The sequence below is a fragment of the Lissotriton vulgaris genome, chromosome 10 (assembly GCF_964263255.1).
Source record: "Lissotriton vulgaris chromosome 10, aLisVul1.2, whole genome shotgun sequence".
NCBI classification, from domain to species: Eukaryota; Metazoa; Chordata; class Amphibia; order Caudata; family Salamandridae; genus Lissotriton; species Lissotriton vulgaris.
In genome coordinates this window covers 835,034,049-835,048,176 of record NC_141698.1, presented here as the reverse complement: position 1 = coordinate 835,048,176, position 14,128 = coordinate 835,034,049, and the positions used below count along the sequence as shown (strand labels likewise).

The following is a 14,128-nucleotide window of genomic DNA, read 5'->3' as shown; positions in this document are numbered from 1 at the left end:
GATAAAGGAGGCAGGCAATGAAATCAGATAGACAGCCTTGGTATTCAACAACCCAGCTCCGCCACAGATTCCCTCACTACCACCACCCTTTAATAGTGCTGCCCAAGTCTCCATAACCACTCTCTCAGATGCATTTAATTAGTTATATAGCGCCACTCATACCAGTGCAGTGTGTCAACACTTTACATCATTCACACTACACAGAGGCAGTCAATCATAGGTGTGTAAATCTGTGTATAGGTAATGGTAAATAAAACTACAGAGTGTAGGAGTCACATGTCATCCATACTTGTAGACAGTGTTGTTTAAGAGTGCTTGGTCTGGATGTTGGAAAGTGGGTTAATAGTAGGGGCAAATGTATATCTGTCCCCGGCAATAAGGACACTACTTCAATATATAGCTCCGTACCAGTCTTCGAAAAGTATTCTCATGCTCAACCCTTGGTTACTTGGCTGTGAGTAGGTATGTAAAGCATTTAAACACCAATTCAGTAAGTAATTAAGACACAACACACAATAAAAATCCAACACCAATTTATAAAAATACAAAATATTTTTTTCTTTAAAATGAAAAAAATCCAATGTAGGGAACCGGGAATATGACTTTTAAAAAATTTAGCATGATGTAGCACATAGAAACGTATATCCCCTTTTGGTACATCTGGTCACGCTGGACCTGCTCAAAGTCAAAGTTTCAGACCAACCATGATGAAGCCCTGCGGGACTACTCCTTGCGGTAGGTCTTGGTCAAAGTTTTTACCTTCTGACTTAAAAACTTTTCTGGAGCTTTTCTTCACGGGGTCCGTCGAAGCTCTCAGCCAGCCCTGATTCGCGGAGGGTTCGCCGGCTTACCTTGCAACGAAGTCCCGGTCAAACCTATGGAAGTCCAAACTCCGAAGCTTTCCAGCCGTACGAGTTAGGGATGCAGGCTGGCACACAGTTGATGGTGGGTGGCTTGGCTCTGATGGTTGGCCCCGGTCACCTTTTCTAAGTTTGGAATTAGAAATGTTTGCAGAGCTTTTTCTTGCATGGTCCCTCAATGCTTTTCACTAGGGCGGATTCGGTGAGGGTTCACCAGCTTGGGATTCCGCCTACATCCGCCTGGAGCTTTTCAGCCAGAGGAACCTGGGCGGCAGGCCAACTTATGGTTGATGGTTGTCGGCCTGGCTGGCCAAAGTGAGTCGGTCCACTTATAGAGCTTTTTACCAAAGTTGCTCCAAACTTCTCCAAACCTCTTGAACTTCTTCCTGAAGTTTTCAAAGGGTCTCAGTGTCAAACTTACTCCAAGGGTCCAGAATCTCCAAGATGGTCCTTGAAATGGACTTCAGTTACCACAATCCACTTGGACGTTTGTCCTTTCAAATTAACTGGTAGTTCTCCAGGCTGGGGGTTCTTGGTGGTCTAGGTGTGCTCTGTTAACCTTCAGCTTGCAAGGAGTCCACTCTTTAGTCTTTTTGAAGCAAGGTAGTCCATAGGACTGTAATTCCAGATTGTGCACTAGGCACAATCTTCAGAGTCCAGGGCTTGGTTGGTGCAAATCAAACTCCTCAGCAGGGACCCTTCTTCTCCCAAGTTTGAAGCAGCAGCATCATCTGAGAGGCTTTGTCCCTTTCAGATACGTATTCCAAGTTCTCTGGGTCAAGAAGGAGGACACTGCTGTCCAATGAGGTGCAGGGGACTGCTCCAGGGTATGACCACATCCTCTAAAGTGTGGCATTATTTTCCGAAAGAGCACAATTTCTCAAATTCATCATGGCTGATTTTCCAGCAGAGGGAGCAGAACTAATAACTAAACCAGCCTACAGGATGGCTTCATCTACCTAGGTCCACTCCCCCTTATACCTGGGAATTCCTCCTTAATCCCCTCATCCGACTGTGGGGAGAGAGATGTAAAGTGATTACCCCAGCTTGTCTCCTCTATCCCTTGAAGAGCATTATGTACTATCCCTCCCCCTGGCTCTGGCATTCCCATGACCAGCAACCTCTACTCCCAGATATGTCTCCTAACTCCAGGGGTCAATTATTACCTCTTAAAACAGCCAGTCCAATCCACTTACCTCTGACAAATCAGGGCAGGGAACTAGAGGGCTAAATTGTGGCTTGCAGACAAGAAAGTCTATTAACTTATTATCTGTACATTTTAGAATAAATTCAACAATACCACATTGTTGCATTTATCATTAACATTCTTCTGAGTCTTTTAATCCTAGTTGTATGGCTATCCTTTCTCCAGTTATTAATTAATAACCTCTTGCAACGTTAACCTATGGGCTGGGGATCTGCAATAGAAAAATTAACTGGCCAATTGATCCAATACCAGGGTCTATATGAGGATCCTCCTTATACCTACAGGACCCCCACCCCTAGAATACATAGGAAAGACTTTAGGGGTTCTGATTATATCAAAATATTGCAGATCCTCACTTCACAGTGCTCCTAGCACAAAAGCCGATTTTGGGAAGCACTTTACTACAATGTAGGCAGTGAAATGTGCAATTTCACTAAACCCAGGGCATATAACACTCATTTTATAAGGGTCCTCCTTGTAGATACCTTACCTCTAACCCCTGGGACACCTAGGGGAACCCCTGGGCATACCTAATATGCCCCAACATTGTAGTTTATCAATTTGTAAGTGCCCCAAACCCAAAAGTCAGGGCACAATTTGCATTTTAAAAGCAGTCCTCCAACATGGGCCTGCTTTTAAACTGACCTCAGGCTACAGCAGTGCACACATGCAAGTGCAGGAAGGGCTGCTGGCCTCTAAACCACTATGCCCTAATATATACTAGGGACTTAAAGGTAGTTTCAATCCCCATGCCCTATTATGTACTAGGGCCTTTGTAGGAGAGGTCATGTCAATCATAGGGGTACTCTAACCCGTAGTGCACCCTAGTGTATATAGGTGTTTTTACTGTATTTCTAAGTGTCTCTTTCAACATAGCACTGGCCCTGGGACTGGTTAGTCATAAGCCAGGGTCAGCCAGAGTAAAGTACCACCAGTACCAGTCAGCAAAAAATTGGGGACTGCCCAGGGCACAGATCGCTTTGCAACACTAGAGAAGCACACACCCAGAATTTAAAACATAACACCATGGTTGGGGGTTCTCTTTAACAATCAGAATTGATTTCCATCCTAATGAACCCATTTTCCAACCTTCGGATAATGAAAGTCAGGGTAAAAATCATAACGTTCTAATCTATACCTTGCAGTTTTCATGCAGCTCTTTGACGGTTAATAGCTCACTGTTCAATGTAAGGATTTTAACTTATAAACTGCAAATAGCAAAAGAATCTCTCAGACAAAAGCAGTAACTCACTGACCTATTTACATTATATGCATTTTTTGATCTGCGTGGTACACGATCTTTGTAGCAGGCATATTAACACGTGGTTACGTTACCATGTGACAACTTCCAGTAGTCAGACCTCTGATCTCTCTCAATAAAGATCATTAATCACCAAAGTTATGTTCACATTTTAATTGTTGCCTGAAAATTGCTGGAGACCAGGAATGCAGCAGCAGGTACTTTTCAAACCATAATGCACTTACAAACATGACGCCCTCACCCGAAGTCAGCAACCTTTTTTGCTTGGTGCATGAAGATGCAAGATTCATATACATGTTTTTTTAACATTAGGTCTGATTACTATGTGAATGTAAATAACAATAAAGCATACATGCAAACTGTGACTACATGCCTGCTTTTCTCAATATTTCACTTCAAAACTATGCGACTGTATTTGTTTAACGGGCGGTGATTTGTATAGGGTCAATGGAAAATCCACAAGGTTGCCCCTGTCCCCCCCAGAATTTTAGTGTCTCCTACGCCCCTGGGCAAGGCAGTTTGGATTCTCAGACTCGGCGTTCTCCGTAAGCCTCTCTCAGGGGCACATGAGCGCGGGATCGCTGGGGGTACAGAGAAGCGGCAGCGTCCCGGCCTAATTCCATCACATGACGGGCCCCGCAGCAGTGGCGCTCCTTGGGCGGGAGGGGGCAGGCTTCTAATCAGCCTCAGCTGCCGCCCCTCGCGGGGCTTTAAAGGGGGCGTGAGAGGCGGGAGTTCATTTTCTCTCTTTCAACATGAAGCCGGCGGTGGTGCTGCTCGGGGTCCTGCAGCTGGTGTTTGGCGTGGGAGCTGTCACGAGTGAGTGGTTTCACGCTGGTGACAGACGTTTGCGCGGTATTTGCTGCTGTGGGTGAGAGGAGCGTAAAATCAGCGGTGCTAGTTGGCGAGGGGGGGCGCTACTAAGTGTCAGGTGCGGCAGGCGAGTTTTAGGAGTTCTCTCCACAGTGTCTGGCCCGCCAGGTAGGCGCTGTGAGGTTGCAATCTCTGGGTCTCGTGGTACTCTACACAGGCGGGGTAGACAACAACCCGTTGTAGTGTGCGGCTCTTAGGACCCACCTGCAATCATATCTGCAGTTTAAAAATGTTACTGCCTGAAATGCGCTTTTGTTTTTTCAGAGCTCCCTTCTATAATGCGGGATTAAAGACATTAAACGTACTTTTCTTTATTTTCTTTTGACCATCTCTGGCTACTTGGAAATGTATTCCCTGAAATCTGACGGACAGCTGGTGGAAACGCAGGAGTGCCTTCGCAAATGTTGACGCCTGGGCACCTGAATTAATGTAGTTGATTGTAAGCATCCGTCCTACAGGGCCGTGCGCCCCCTGCCGGTGAGGGGAGATGAGGGCTCCTACGACGGGCTCGTCGGTATGATGTGGGGTTTTAGTTGAATGGGTGCGCGGCCTCTGCTGCTTCAGAGGTGGCCAAACCACGCCTTCTTAAGAGTCCTGGTCCTGAAAACGAAAAGAGCAGGCCAGCCCTCGGATGACCCGCCATAGTCATTAGATGCGAGGAGAGACCCTCTTCTACTTAAATTCGCTTTTTGTGTGGGGATAACTATAAACGAAGCAACTCCTGACGCTGCTAGTTTGTAGTGAGGTGTAGTGATGTGCCTTGTGGCATTTAGGTGTCTGATAACGGCACCTACTGTGGAAGTTTGGGTTTTAGCCCAGGTCACCGCATCTACATGCGTCACCAAAAAGTCTTTCCAGAGCTAAGTTTGTGAGCGGTTCGAAGTTTATAACAAAAGCACCCCGTAAACCATGTGGTCAATCACGAAAGAACTCTTCTAAACTTGCTATAGAGCATAGCAGCGATCTGACAATTTACATGTTTAAATTGCGGTTTAGTACACAATTGTTTCGGGGAATCCCTACACCCCAATAAAAGTATTTAACAAACTTTGCGGCCCAATCGGTCAAAAGGTGCAGAGTTCTTTCAGGTTACACGATGTTAATGCTACCCAACATTTTGGAACCTCTAGAAAGGTGGCGAAGCCGAGAAATGGAAATTTGCATTTCTATCCAATTTCTTTGGAGTAGAGGCCGTTGTACAATTGAGGAAGACAAAAATGACATGTATTCTGCCTTTAAAACCGGTTGGTGCAGACGATGGCACATTGTCTTAAGGTTTGCTCGGCACCGACTTTCGTTTCCAAGGGAATTGGAAAGGTAAACGCAGTCATTTAAACTGTTCGATGTTGCACGGCGCAGCAGCTCTTGAAGTCGCTGTGTGGTGCTTGGTTGATTTTATTTATTTATTTGGAGGGGGGGTTGGGTGCTGCCCGAAGGAGGAGAGGTCGGAGGCCCGGCGTCTGCGGCTAGCTCTGTAACGGGGCCCCTGAGCCTGCCATGGGGCTCCCACTTAGAGGTTAATCAAAGCCCCTGCCTTGCTTTAGGGGCCCTCGGTGAACGGGGCTGATCTCGGGGCCCCAGCAGAGGTCTCCAAGCGAAGGAACGTTCGAGAATGTCTGACCATTGCCAGTGACGCTGCGGCGGGTACCACTATATGGCGCCTACCCACTGGATGAACGTAGAGGGCCCAAACTATAGCTGGCATGAGATGGAGGGGGACGAAGGCATACGACTTTAAACGGAATATGCGCAATCCAGAGGCTGGCCGTTAAGGGCAGTTGTTATACTAGACCTTGCGCTGGGCCGTCTCTTCGAGCGCCCCCTGGCCTGGAAATACTGGCACTCGCACTCCGTGCTGGAGTACCGCTTGACTAGGGCCCAGGGGCGGATTGGCAATGCGGGCATTCGGGCTTCAAATACTGGCACTCGCACTCAGTGCTGGAGTACCGCTTGACTAGGGCCCAGGGGCGGATTGGCAATGCGGGCATTCGGGCTTCAGCCGAAGGGCCGGTGTCTCCGTGCCCTCTGTGGGCCGTTTTTTTTCCTCCCCTTTCCCAGCCGCACAGTGAAGCTGCATTAATTTCTCTGTCTTGGTCTCCGTGATCTCTGTGGACTAGGAAAGGGGAGGAAAAAAAACGTCCCGCACAGGGCACAGAGACAGAGAAATGAATGCAGCTTCACTGTGCAGTGATTATCCGCTGTGGCCTCTCCTTCACCCCCTGCCCAGCAAAGCAATCATGGTGAGGGTGGCTGGGGAGGGGGTGATTGTTTGCTAAAATCGGTCTCCCTGGGGGCCAGGTGTTGCTCAGGCCTTTGAGCCATTTTCACCTGGGGCCCACGCAGCACATAAACAGTTAGGTGTTTGTTTGTTTTTAATTTAATGCGATTTTTATATAGCGGGAACTTTACCAGAAGGTGTCAGAGCGCTTTACATAAGAATCAGTTGCGAAACATAAGGACTTATTAGTACATGTGTTACATAAAAGATACAAGCAGAAAAAATTGCAAATGTACAAGTCGTAAAGTCACTCAAGGAAGAGAAACAAATGGATATACTCTAAGAGTCACATAGGAATGGTAGAGTACAAAGGTCTACTGCATATACTAGTGATTAGAGTTCTCTATATACACACATAGTAGATTTTCTCAGGCAGCATTCCATTAAGTGGGGTCAGAGGGGGGACGCAGTCACAGCACCAAGGGAGGGTGGGAGGGAAACGAGGGTATGGATATAGGCAAAACAGAAAAGGGAAGAAACATTTGAGGATCGTCAAGGGGGAAACGAGGGAGAAGGGTACAAGACGAGGGAATGGACAAGATGGCGAGTCGGGGTCCAGAGAAAAACGGCCGAGGGAATAGTGGGCGAAGAAGAATGGGTCTCGCTGTGGGGGCCAGGTGATCTTTACAACTTGCACCATCTTCACCTCAGCCTCCCCCTGGCTACCATGGATGACCCAGCAGCTGTGTTTCGTGCTCCCCTGCCAGGACATTGCCTTGAGGCCTGGAGGGCTGGGGAGGGCTGATTAACTTACTAATTGCAGGGGCCTCACTGCTGTTCATGTGCCCCTGAGCTGAAGGTCTGGGGAGGGCTGAGTAGGTTAGTAATAGCAGGGGCTTCGCTGCTTATTAGGTGCTCCTTCCCTGAATGGCTCAAATAATTTTGTGACAGAAAGGGGCCTTGCTGTTTTTTTAGTTGCTCAGCAAAGCGCCATTGTCACCCCCCCCCTGTGTCTCCTGTGCAAAAACAGTATCCTCTCACTTAATTCTGTGCCAAACATCTTAAGGATTTTGGGGGCCCTGGGCCAAACATATTTTTGGGCCCCTGTTCGGAACAGATTTGAATTTATAATCCAATTTTTGATCTTTGCACCCTCTTTCAGCTGGTCACTGGACAGTGCACTACCATACTTGTCCAAATTCCTAATGTATTTACATCTAATATTCAAGGACATTGACGTGTGTAACCAAATGGTGTTTCATGAAAGGGCACGCCCCTTGAATGTGGGCCACGCCCCTTGAATGTGGGCCACGTCCCTCGAATGTGGGCCACTTTTTTCGTCAGTGCCCGGGCCAAATTGTGATCCCATTCCGACCCTGCTAGGGCCCATTGCAAGCTACTGGGATTGCTGCAAAGCCCCGCATACGGAGAACAGACACATGCACATATATGCAGGGCTTCAGGTGGTATAAATAAACTGGAGGGGGGTCTCAGAGGAGGGTTACCTATATTATCAGGGGTGTGGCTTAAACACAACCTAACTTTCTGATTACCAACATTTTTCCCGACTGGTATTTTACTTCTTTTCATTACTGCATCCAGATACAATACAACTGACAGAACACATGCCACGACTATTGGCGTTGTCAAAGGTTGTTAGCTGCATAAGAATAACTGTTGTAAATAATATTGAAAATGCTTCAGTACTGAATAACGAACGCCCAATTAAGGATGTTGAATTAAACTCTAAAATATGTAATTTTATTTATGGTGGGCTTGAGATATCTAGAAGCTGCTCATATGCAGCGGCTCTAACGCCGTAGAGCTGTTGCATTTAGAACCTAACCTCTGCCCTTCACCCCTCCTGCCCCACTGCCGATTCAGATCACTGTCGGGTGATCTACCTTCCAATAGGCACTGCACTCGGCACCGGTGCGGAACACTGCCGAGACCCGGCCCACTTAAAGCCCTATATAAATGGAAAATTTATGGGGTTTGAGTAGATACCAGAAGAGTTGGGGCCCTTAGTGGAGAATTTTGACTTGGTTGGCCTCCTTTCCTTGAAGCCGAAGACTCTTTTTGCAGTGAAGCCATAACTTGCAGCTCCTTGTGCCAACCTGTATCGTAGGACCGTTTAATTATCTCCAATGAGCTACCCTTATCGTTTCTGGTTATTGTAAACCATGTCACCCATAACGTGTTTATTAAAAATCTGCTAAGCTTGTGTTCTGCTCATCCACAAGTGGAAAGGGCTTACGAATGTTGCTTTCACCAATCATTGGATCAGGTCAACGAGTGTTAAAAATGAAGATGAGTGCCAAGTGCTGCTTCCGAAGCTCCATCACTGAAGGCTACGGTAAGGCAATTGTTTCTCAAGATTGCACTCCTTGCTGTGTAACTATTGCAAGTTTGGCTTCACTTGCAGGTGTTCTATGGCAGGGGTTGATTTTCGTACTGTTTAAATCTGGGTAACGACTTTTTGGTTCTATTTTGCTTCCAGAATCCTACTCTGGGCAATGGTACAGCTGGCTGAGTTTATCAGGCATGTGCCGATGGTGTTCCTGCAATGTTAAGGAGTGCCATGCATTTCTATAGCTCATACCCCCCCCTCCCCCCCTGTCAGTGCGTTGAAGCACTTTATGATGGACAACACTACTCCAGACCCAAAGGTTAGGGCTTAGTGCAGTCTTATTGGAAGTCTTGGGCACTAAAGCAAACCATTTCATGCTTTCACTCATGTAATGTGGTAGAATAAGTTATCAAGAGTTGGGTGTTGTCACTAGTGAGTGGAGGTTGTATGGCAGTTCGTGTTTGGGATTGGGAGGTGAGCTAGAAGAGGTTGCATATGAGGGGTTTGGCTTTCAAGATGGTTGTGCTAGTGATCTTTGAAATGAGCTGTGCGGAAGTTGCAGAAATGCTTTAATAGAGCTTCAGGCATGCACGTGACTTGGAGAAGATTGTGCCCGTGAAGAGAAGACATGCAGTGGATGGGGGGAAAAGAAAAGGTCTTTTGAAAGGGGTTCTAATTCGATTTTAAGTGACTGGTTTTCATGCTGGATTTTATAAATGGAGGGCTCGTTTTGTAACTACACTCAATTTGAGGATGCAAAACTTGGACCGAAGCAACAGTAGTTCTGTGTCACGATAATGCACGTGCAGTACTTTTCGGATTCATTAGAATCCGAAGAACAGTCTGCAATGCTAGGTTCCTGCTAGGCCACTCCTCCAGCAAGGACCGCTTAGAGGTTGGAAGCTTACAATGACTGGCAATGCTAGGCCACTCCTCCAGCAAGGACCGCTCAGCTCAGAGGTTGGAAGCTTACAATGACTGGCAATGCTAGCTTCCTGCTAGGCCACTCCTCCAGCAAGGACCGCTCAGCTCAGAGGTTGGAATGTAGTGTAGTTCCTATTTTCCCAATAGGCCCTGCGTATTGGAATAACAAACAGTAGTATCGACGTAGAAGTGCGGATCTTCCAGGCCTCCATTGACTATGCTAAACTTAATTGGGTTTGTTACCAACTAGCTCAGAGGTCACTGGAAACTTTCTTGACTGAAATATGAAGTGATCAGCTTCCCTGGCACGGACAAGAAGGGATTCCGTTTTCCAACAACCGTGCAACATGACAACTTTGCTCCTCAGATCAAGAGTCAATCTCTAGGGTCGTGTGAAACAATAGACAGTTATTTTACTCAGTCAGGTTGGTGCAGTTTACTTTCACAATATGTAGAGAACAGAGAGACGGGCGTTTGTCAATAAAGGGTTAACATTTATTGAACAGTCTTTCTTCTCGTACAAGAGAAATGAATTGCCACAATTGCAAGACTTGTTATTATAAAAAGTACGTACAGTAAGATAAGTATTGCGAAATAATACTGTAAAAGCACTGATATGGTTTCTTAGCCATACAATGGTTTAAAAGTAATAAAACATATATACAGTCATATATACATTAGGCTAAAATACTCAACTGGTGCTTCTAACTACGCCTACCCCAGTGTACCTGACCTAAGTCTAATACTTGGGAGGGGAGTAAGCAAATAGCTTTAAGTTAAGTTGGTTTTGCCAAGGTTTGCTTCAAGAATTCTCTCTCAAGGGTTTAGCGAACACCATACCTCTGGAATAGAATGATGGAGGTCTGGTATCTCCCTCAGGGCTCGATATCCCAGTCACCCGCAAGGGTAGACCAGAAACGCTGGAGCTGGATTTCTCGGCAGGGGAAAGGCAGCGTCTCGTCTTCAGCGCGTCGAGGAGGAGAAGGAGGGGGACAGCGTTCGCGGGCAGCTTGCATCTGCTGGGCTCTTGCAGGGGGACGGCTGTTCAGCTCCTAGGTTCACCACACCATTGTTCGCTAGTTAGCAGCGATAGCAGTAGCGATAGCAGCTATGATATCTTCAGCATACCAGCAGCTTCAGGCAACGGGCAACAGGGGACTTGCTTAAGGCCACGTTGGTAGTATTTATACCTGAAAGGTGCCTTGTTTGACGTAAGTTTGCTGGACACAAGACGTCAATAAGATGTCACTAGGAAGTGATCGTCTATCAGTGCTCATTAGAGTTCTATTACTAATCAAAACACAGCAAGCGGGGATTTCCAGGTTTGCTGAGTTTTTATCTTGTTGAAGAACTCGGTGTTAATCTAGGAATCTCAAATAGTGACTTCTGCTCTGTCATTGCACTAATTGCTTGCAAAGGAAGTGGCAGAGAAAGCTATTCTGGAATGTGGCTCTGTTCGTGTGAGGCCAGAGATGAGTTACTGAACATTGCACTTGAACGGTTATGCCAATATAGGGAACAAATGGATTTATAGCCGAATAGGGGCATAAGGTCACAGTATCAATCAGGATCCTAGATAAGCACGCAACAGGAAGCTGGCAATGCTAGGTTCCTGCTAGGCCACTCCGCTCAGAGGTTGGAAGCTTACAATGACTGGCAATGCTAGGTTCCTGCTAGGCCATAGGAGCGCTGTTTGCGTGCAGAAGGCGCGCCTAAGGCAAGCCCGTCTGTGCCCGTCCGCGCCAGGACGGGCCTTAGGGCATGCCACGCCGACCATTTGATCATGCATTCTGCTCAATCCCTTAAAGAGCTGCAACATACCGCCATTACGCCACCCCTAACGGCCATTTGACGCTTTCTGCTGTCGGCCTCACACGCCCTGACCAACTCCATCTAGGCGAACGTTTACCTTCAACGGTGCCGATTAGGAACTCCACGCCCATAAGGGTATTATATTTGAACACCCGTTCGCTTTTGAAGCACTCCCATGACATTTTTATCTTGCTATCTAACTACACTCCGGACATGCTTCTGATTACAGAAACTTGGCTAACATCCGAGTCCCTTCCAGATATTCTGGCTGCCCTCCCCCTGACTACTATATTCTTCACGCCGATCGCCCTGACGACCGGCCTGGGGGTGGGGTGGCAGCCATCATATCTAAACGTTTGCCCTCCATCTCCTCTTACTCTCTTCCCCTCCCAGAGGTGGAGAACTTACTTATCAGTGTGCAAACTGACACCAGCCCCCTCACTTTCCTCCTCCTGTACCGGCCTCCCTATCCTATGCCTTCTTTCTATTCCATCATGAGTGAACAACTGTTCACCCTGTTAACGATGTACTCCTGTTTCGCCATTTTTGGTGACCTAAACTATTGGTTTAACAACACCAACGCTGGCTCTCATGCCGCTGAGCTCTTCGAGACTCTAAATCTGAATCTCACTCAACATGTCTCCCAACCCACCCATATTAAGGGACACATTCTGGACCAGATCTGGTCCTGCAACCTGGCCCTGTCCCTACCAGACATACTCCCCTGTGTCTGGTCAGACCACCACCTGGTGGACACCACCATCAGTCGCCGGCCAGACCGCCACCCCCCTGATGGCCGGTGGTCTGTCGTGGAAATGGAGCACATACAAAGCTCAGGGCTTCCTTGCCGACTCCTGCCCAGGCCCTCACCCCTCCAAGGACATCGACGAACTAGAACAAGACATAGGCTCCTGGCTAGAGTCGGCTAGTGGCCTATTTGCTCCCCTAGTTAAATTTCCTCGCACCAGGCATCGGAATTCTCATAGGTGGTTCTCGGACGACCTCAAGGCTCACAAATTAAAAACGCACCAGTTCGAACGCACATTGAGACGTGACTACTCTGACTCAGCCAGACAGTCCTATCTGGCCGCACGTAAATAATATAAAGTAGCCATCAGGTCAGCAAAAATGGAACACTTCTCTAATAGGATCTCATCGGCAGCAGATAAATCCAAGGAGGTGTTCAGAGTCCTGAATGAGCTAACCACTGATGACGGAACCCTCCCAGCTCAGACCCCCCACCCAGGAGGCCTGCGACACTCTGAACTCTTTTTTTTTTTTTTTTTTTTTTAATTTTTTTTTTTTCTGGAAAAGATCATAAAAATTAAAAAGTCCATCCCCTCTCTCCCCCAGTCATCTTCACTGGATACTTCCTCCAACAACTCCCTGTCCTTCACTACCTTTCCCGCTCTGGATCCGACTTGCCACCCGTGTGAAATCTGGCTCCCCTAATGACTGTTGCTCACCATCTGTCCTGCAGAGCATATGTCTCAACCTTGCGGACTGTATTTTACACTTACTTAACAGATCCCTTAGTAGTGGCACCTTTCCTACCTCGTTCAAGGATGCCATCTTAGTACCCCTCCTCAAAAAACCCTGTGCCGACCCTGCGGAGCCATCAAATTCTCGTCCCATTTCTCTCCTTCCCTACTTCTCCAAACTCTTAGAGCAGGGGTCTTCAAACTGTGGGGCGCGACCCCCAGGGGGGCCGTGGAGTGATGTGAAGGGGGTCGCGCCTTCACAGTCAGACTTCTGCCCTGGTCTACAGGGCTTCAGCTTCCCTCCTCCCCCGTCCTGTGTCTCAGCCCAGGCTGCTGCAGTGCAGCTCGCGCTCCTGGGGGCTCGGCTGGGCAGTGTCTGGAGTTTTATCTCCGGCACGCCCAAGTTTTTCACAGGTCTTTATAGACCATTTACATGAACGTTCAATGACCATGTGTGCAGTGAACAGCATGAACGTCCGCTGAACCTGAGAAGATTCCATTGTTCCCACTAGTTAGAAATGGTTCCTTCAGAATCTTGTTGCGGCGGCATTAGGCATGTCGAAAATGGAAGAGGAATTCTGCTGTCCAAAAAAAAGCTTTATAAATATCATCAGAGTTAAAATAAAGTCAGCTGGGATTTTCTCCACATCAATACCATTTTTAAAAAGCCCATATAAAAAGTGTGGCCAGTGCGATCATTTGTGACCGGGAAGTCCCCAGGGAACGCCGTCTAGTTCTTATTTGCAAATCTTGGGAATCTGGATTCAAAGAAATAGATTGCAGGCTTTTTGGGGCAGCATCCGGGCAACCAACACTACTAAGACCTGAAGCGCCGTGTTACATGATGTAATTTCAACCTCATATAAACGACTTTCACAGCGTATGCAGCAGTACAAACATGCATAGGCGAAAGCAGAGAACTTATGAAGGTAGTCATTCACATTTGTAATTTTACATTTTCTTTCTCCATCACATCTTAGGCCACAGTGCATTAATAAGAGCCTGTTAAGGTTCTGTACTTCAGCGCTTTAAATGGCAAACTGCCAACCCGAGGCATTTAAACGAGTGTGTCCTCTATGAAACCGCGGATCTGTTGATTGTAATTGAAGCCTCTTTTATTTTTATTAAGCATTGGTGACCTA

General features: G+C 47.2%; 1 protein-coding gene across 1 annotated transcript in view; it reads left to right on the top strand.

Annotated features, from left to right (window-relative positions):
• The first annotated feature begins 4,083 nt into the window (after positions 1–4,083).
• The window catches only part of LOC147688859 (protein QNR-71-like), a 48,312-nt gene continuing 38,267 nt past the window's right edge, over positions 4,084–14,128 (top strand). Inside the window, exon 1 of the mRNA XM_086939831.1 lies at positions 4,084–4,147. Coding sequence (XP_086795957.1) covers positions 4,084–4,147 — 64 coding nt within the window. The remainder of the gene's footprint in view (positions 4,148–14,128) is intronic.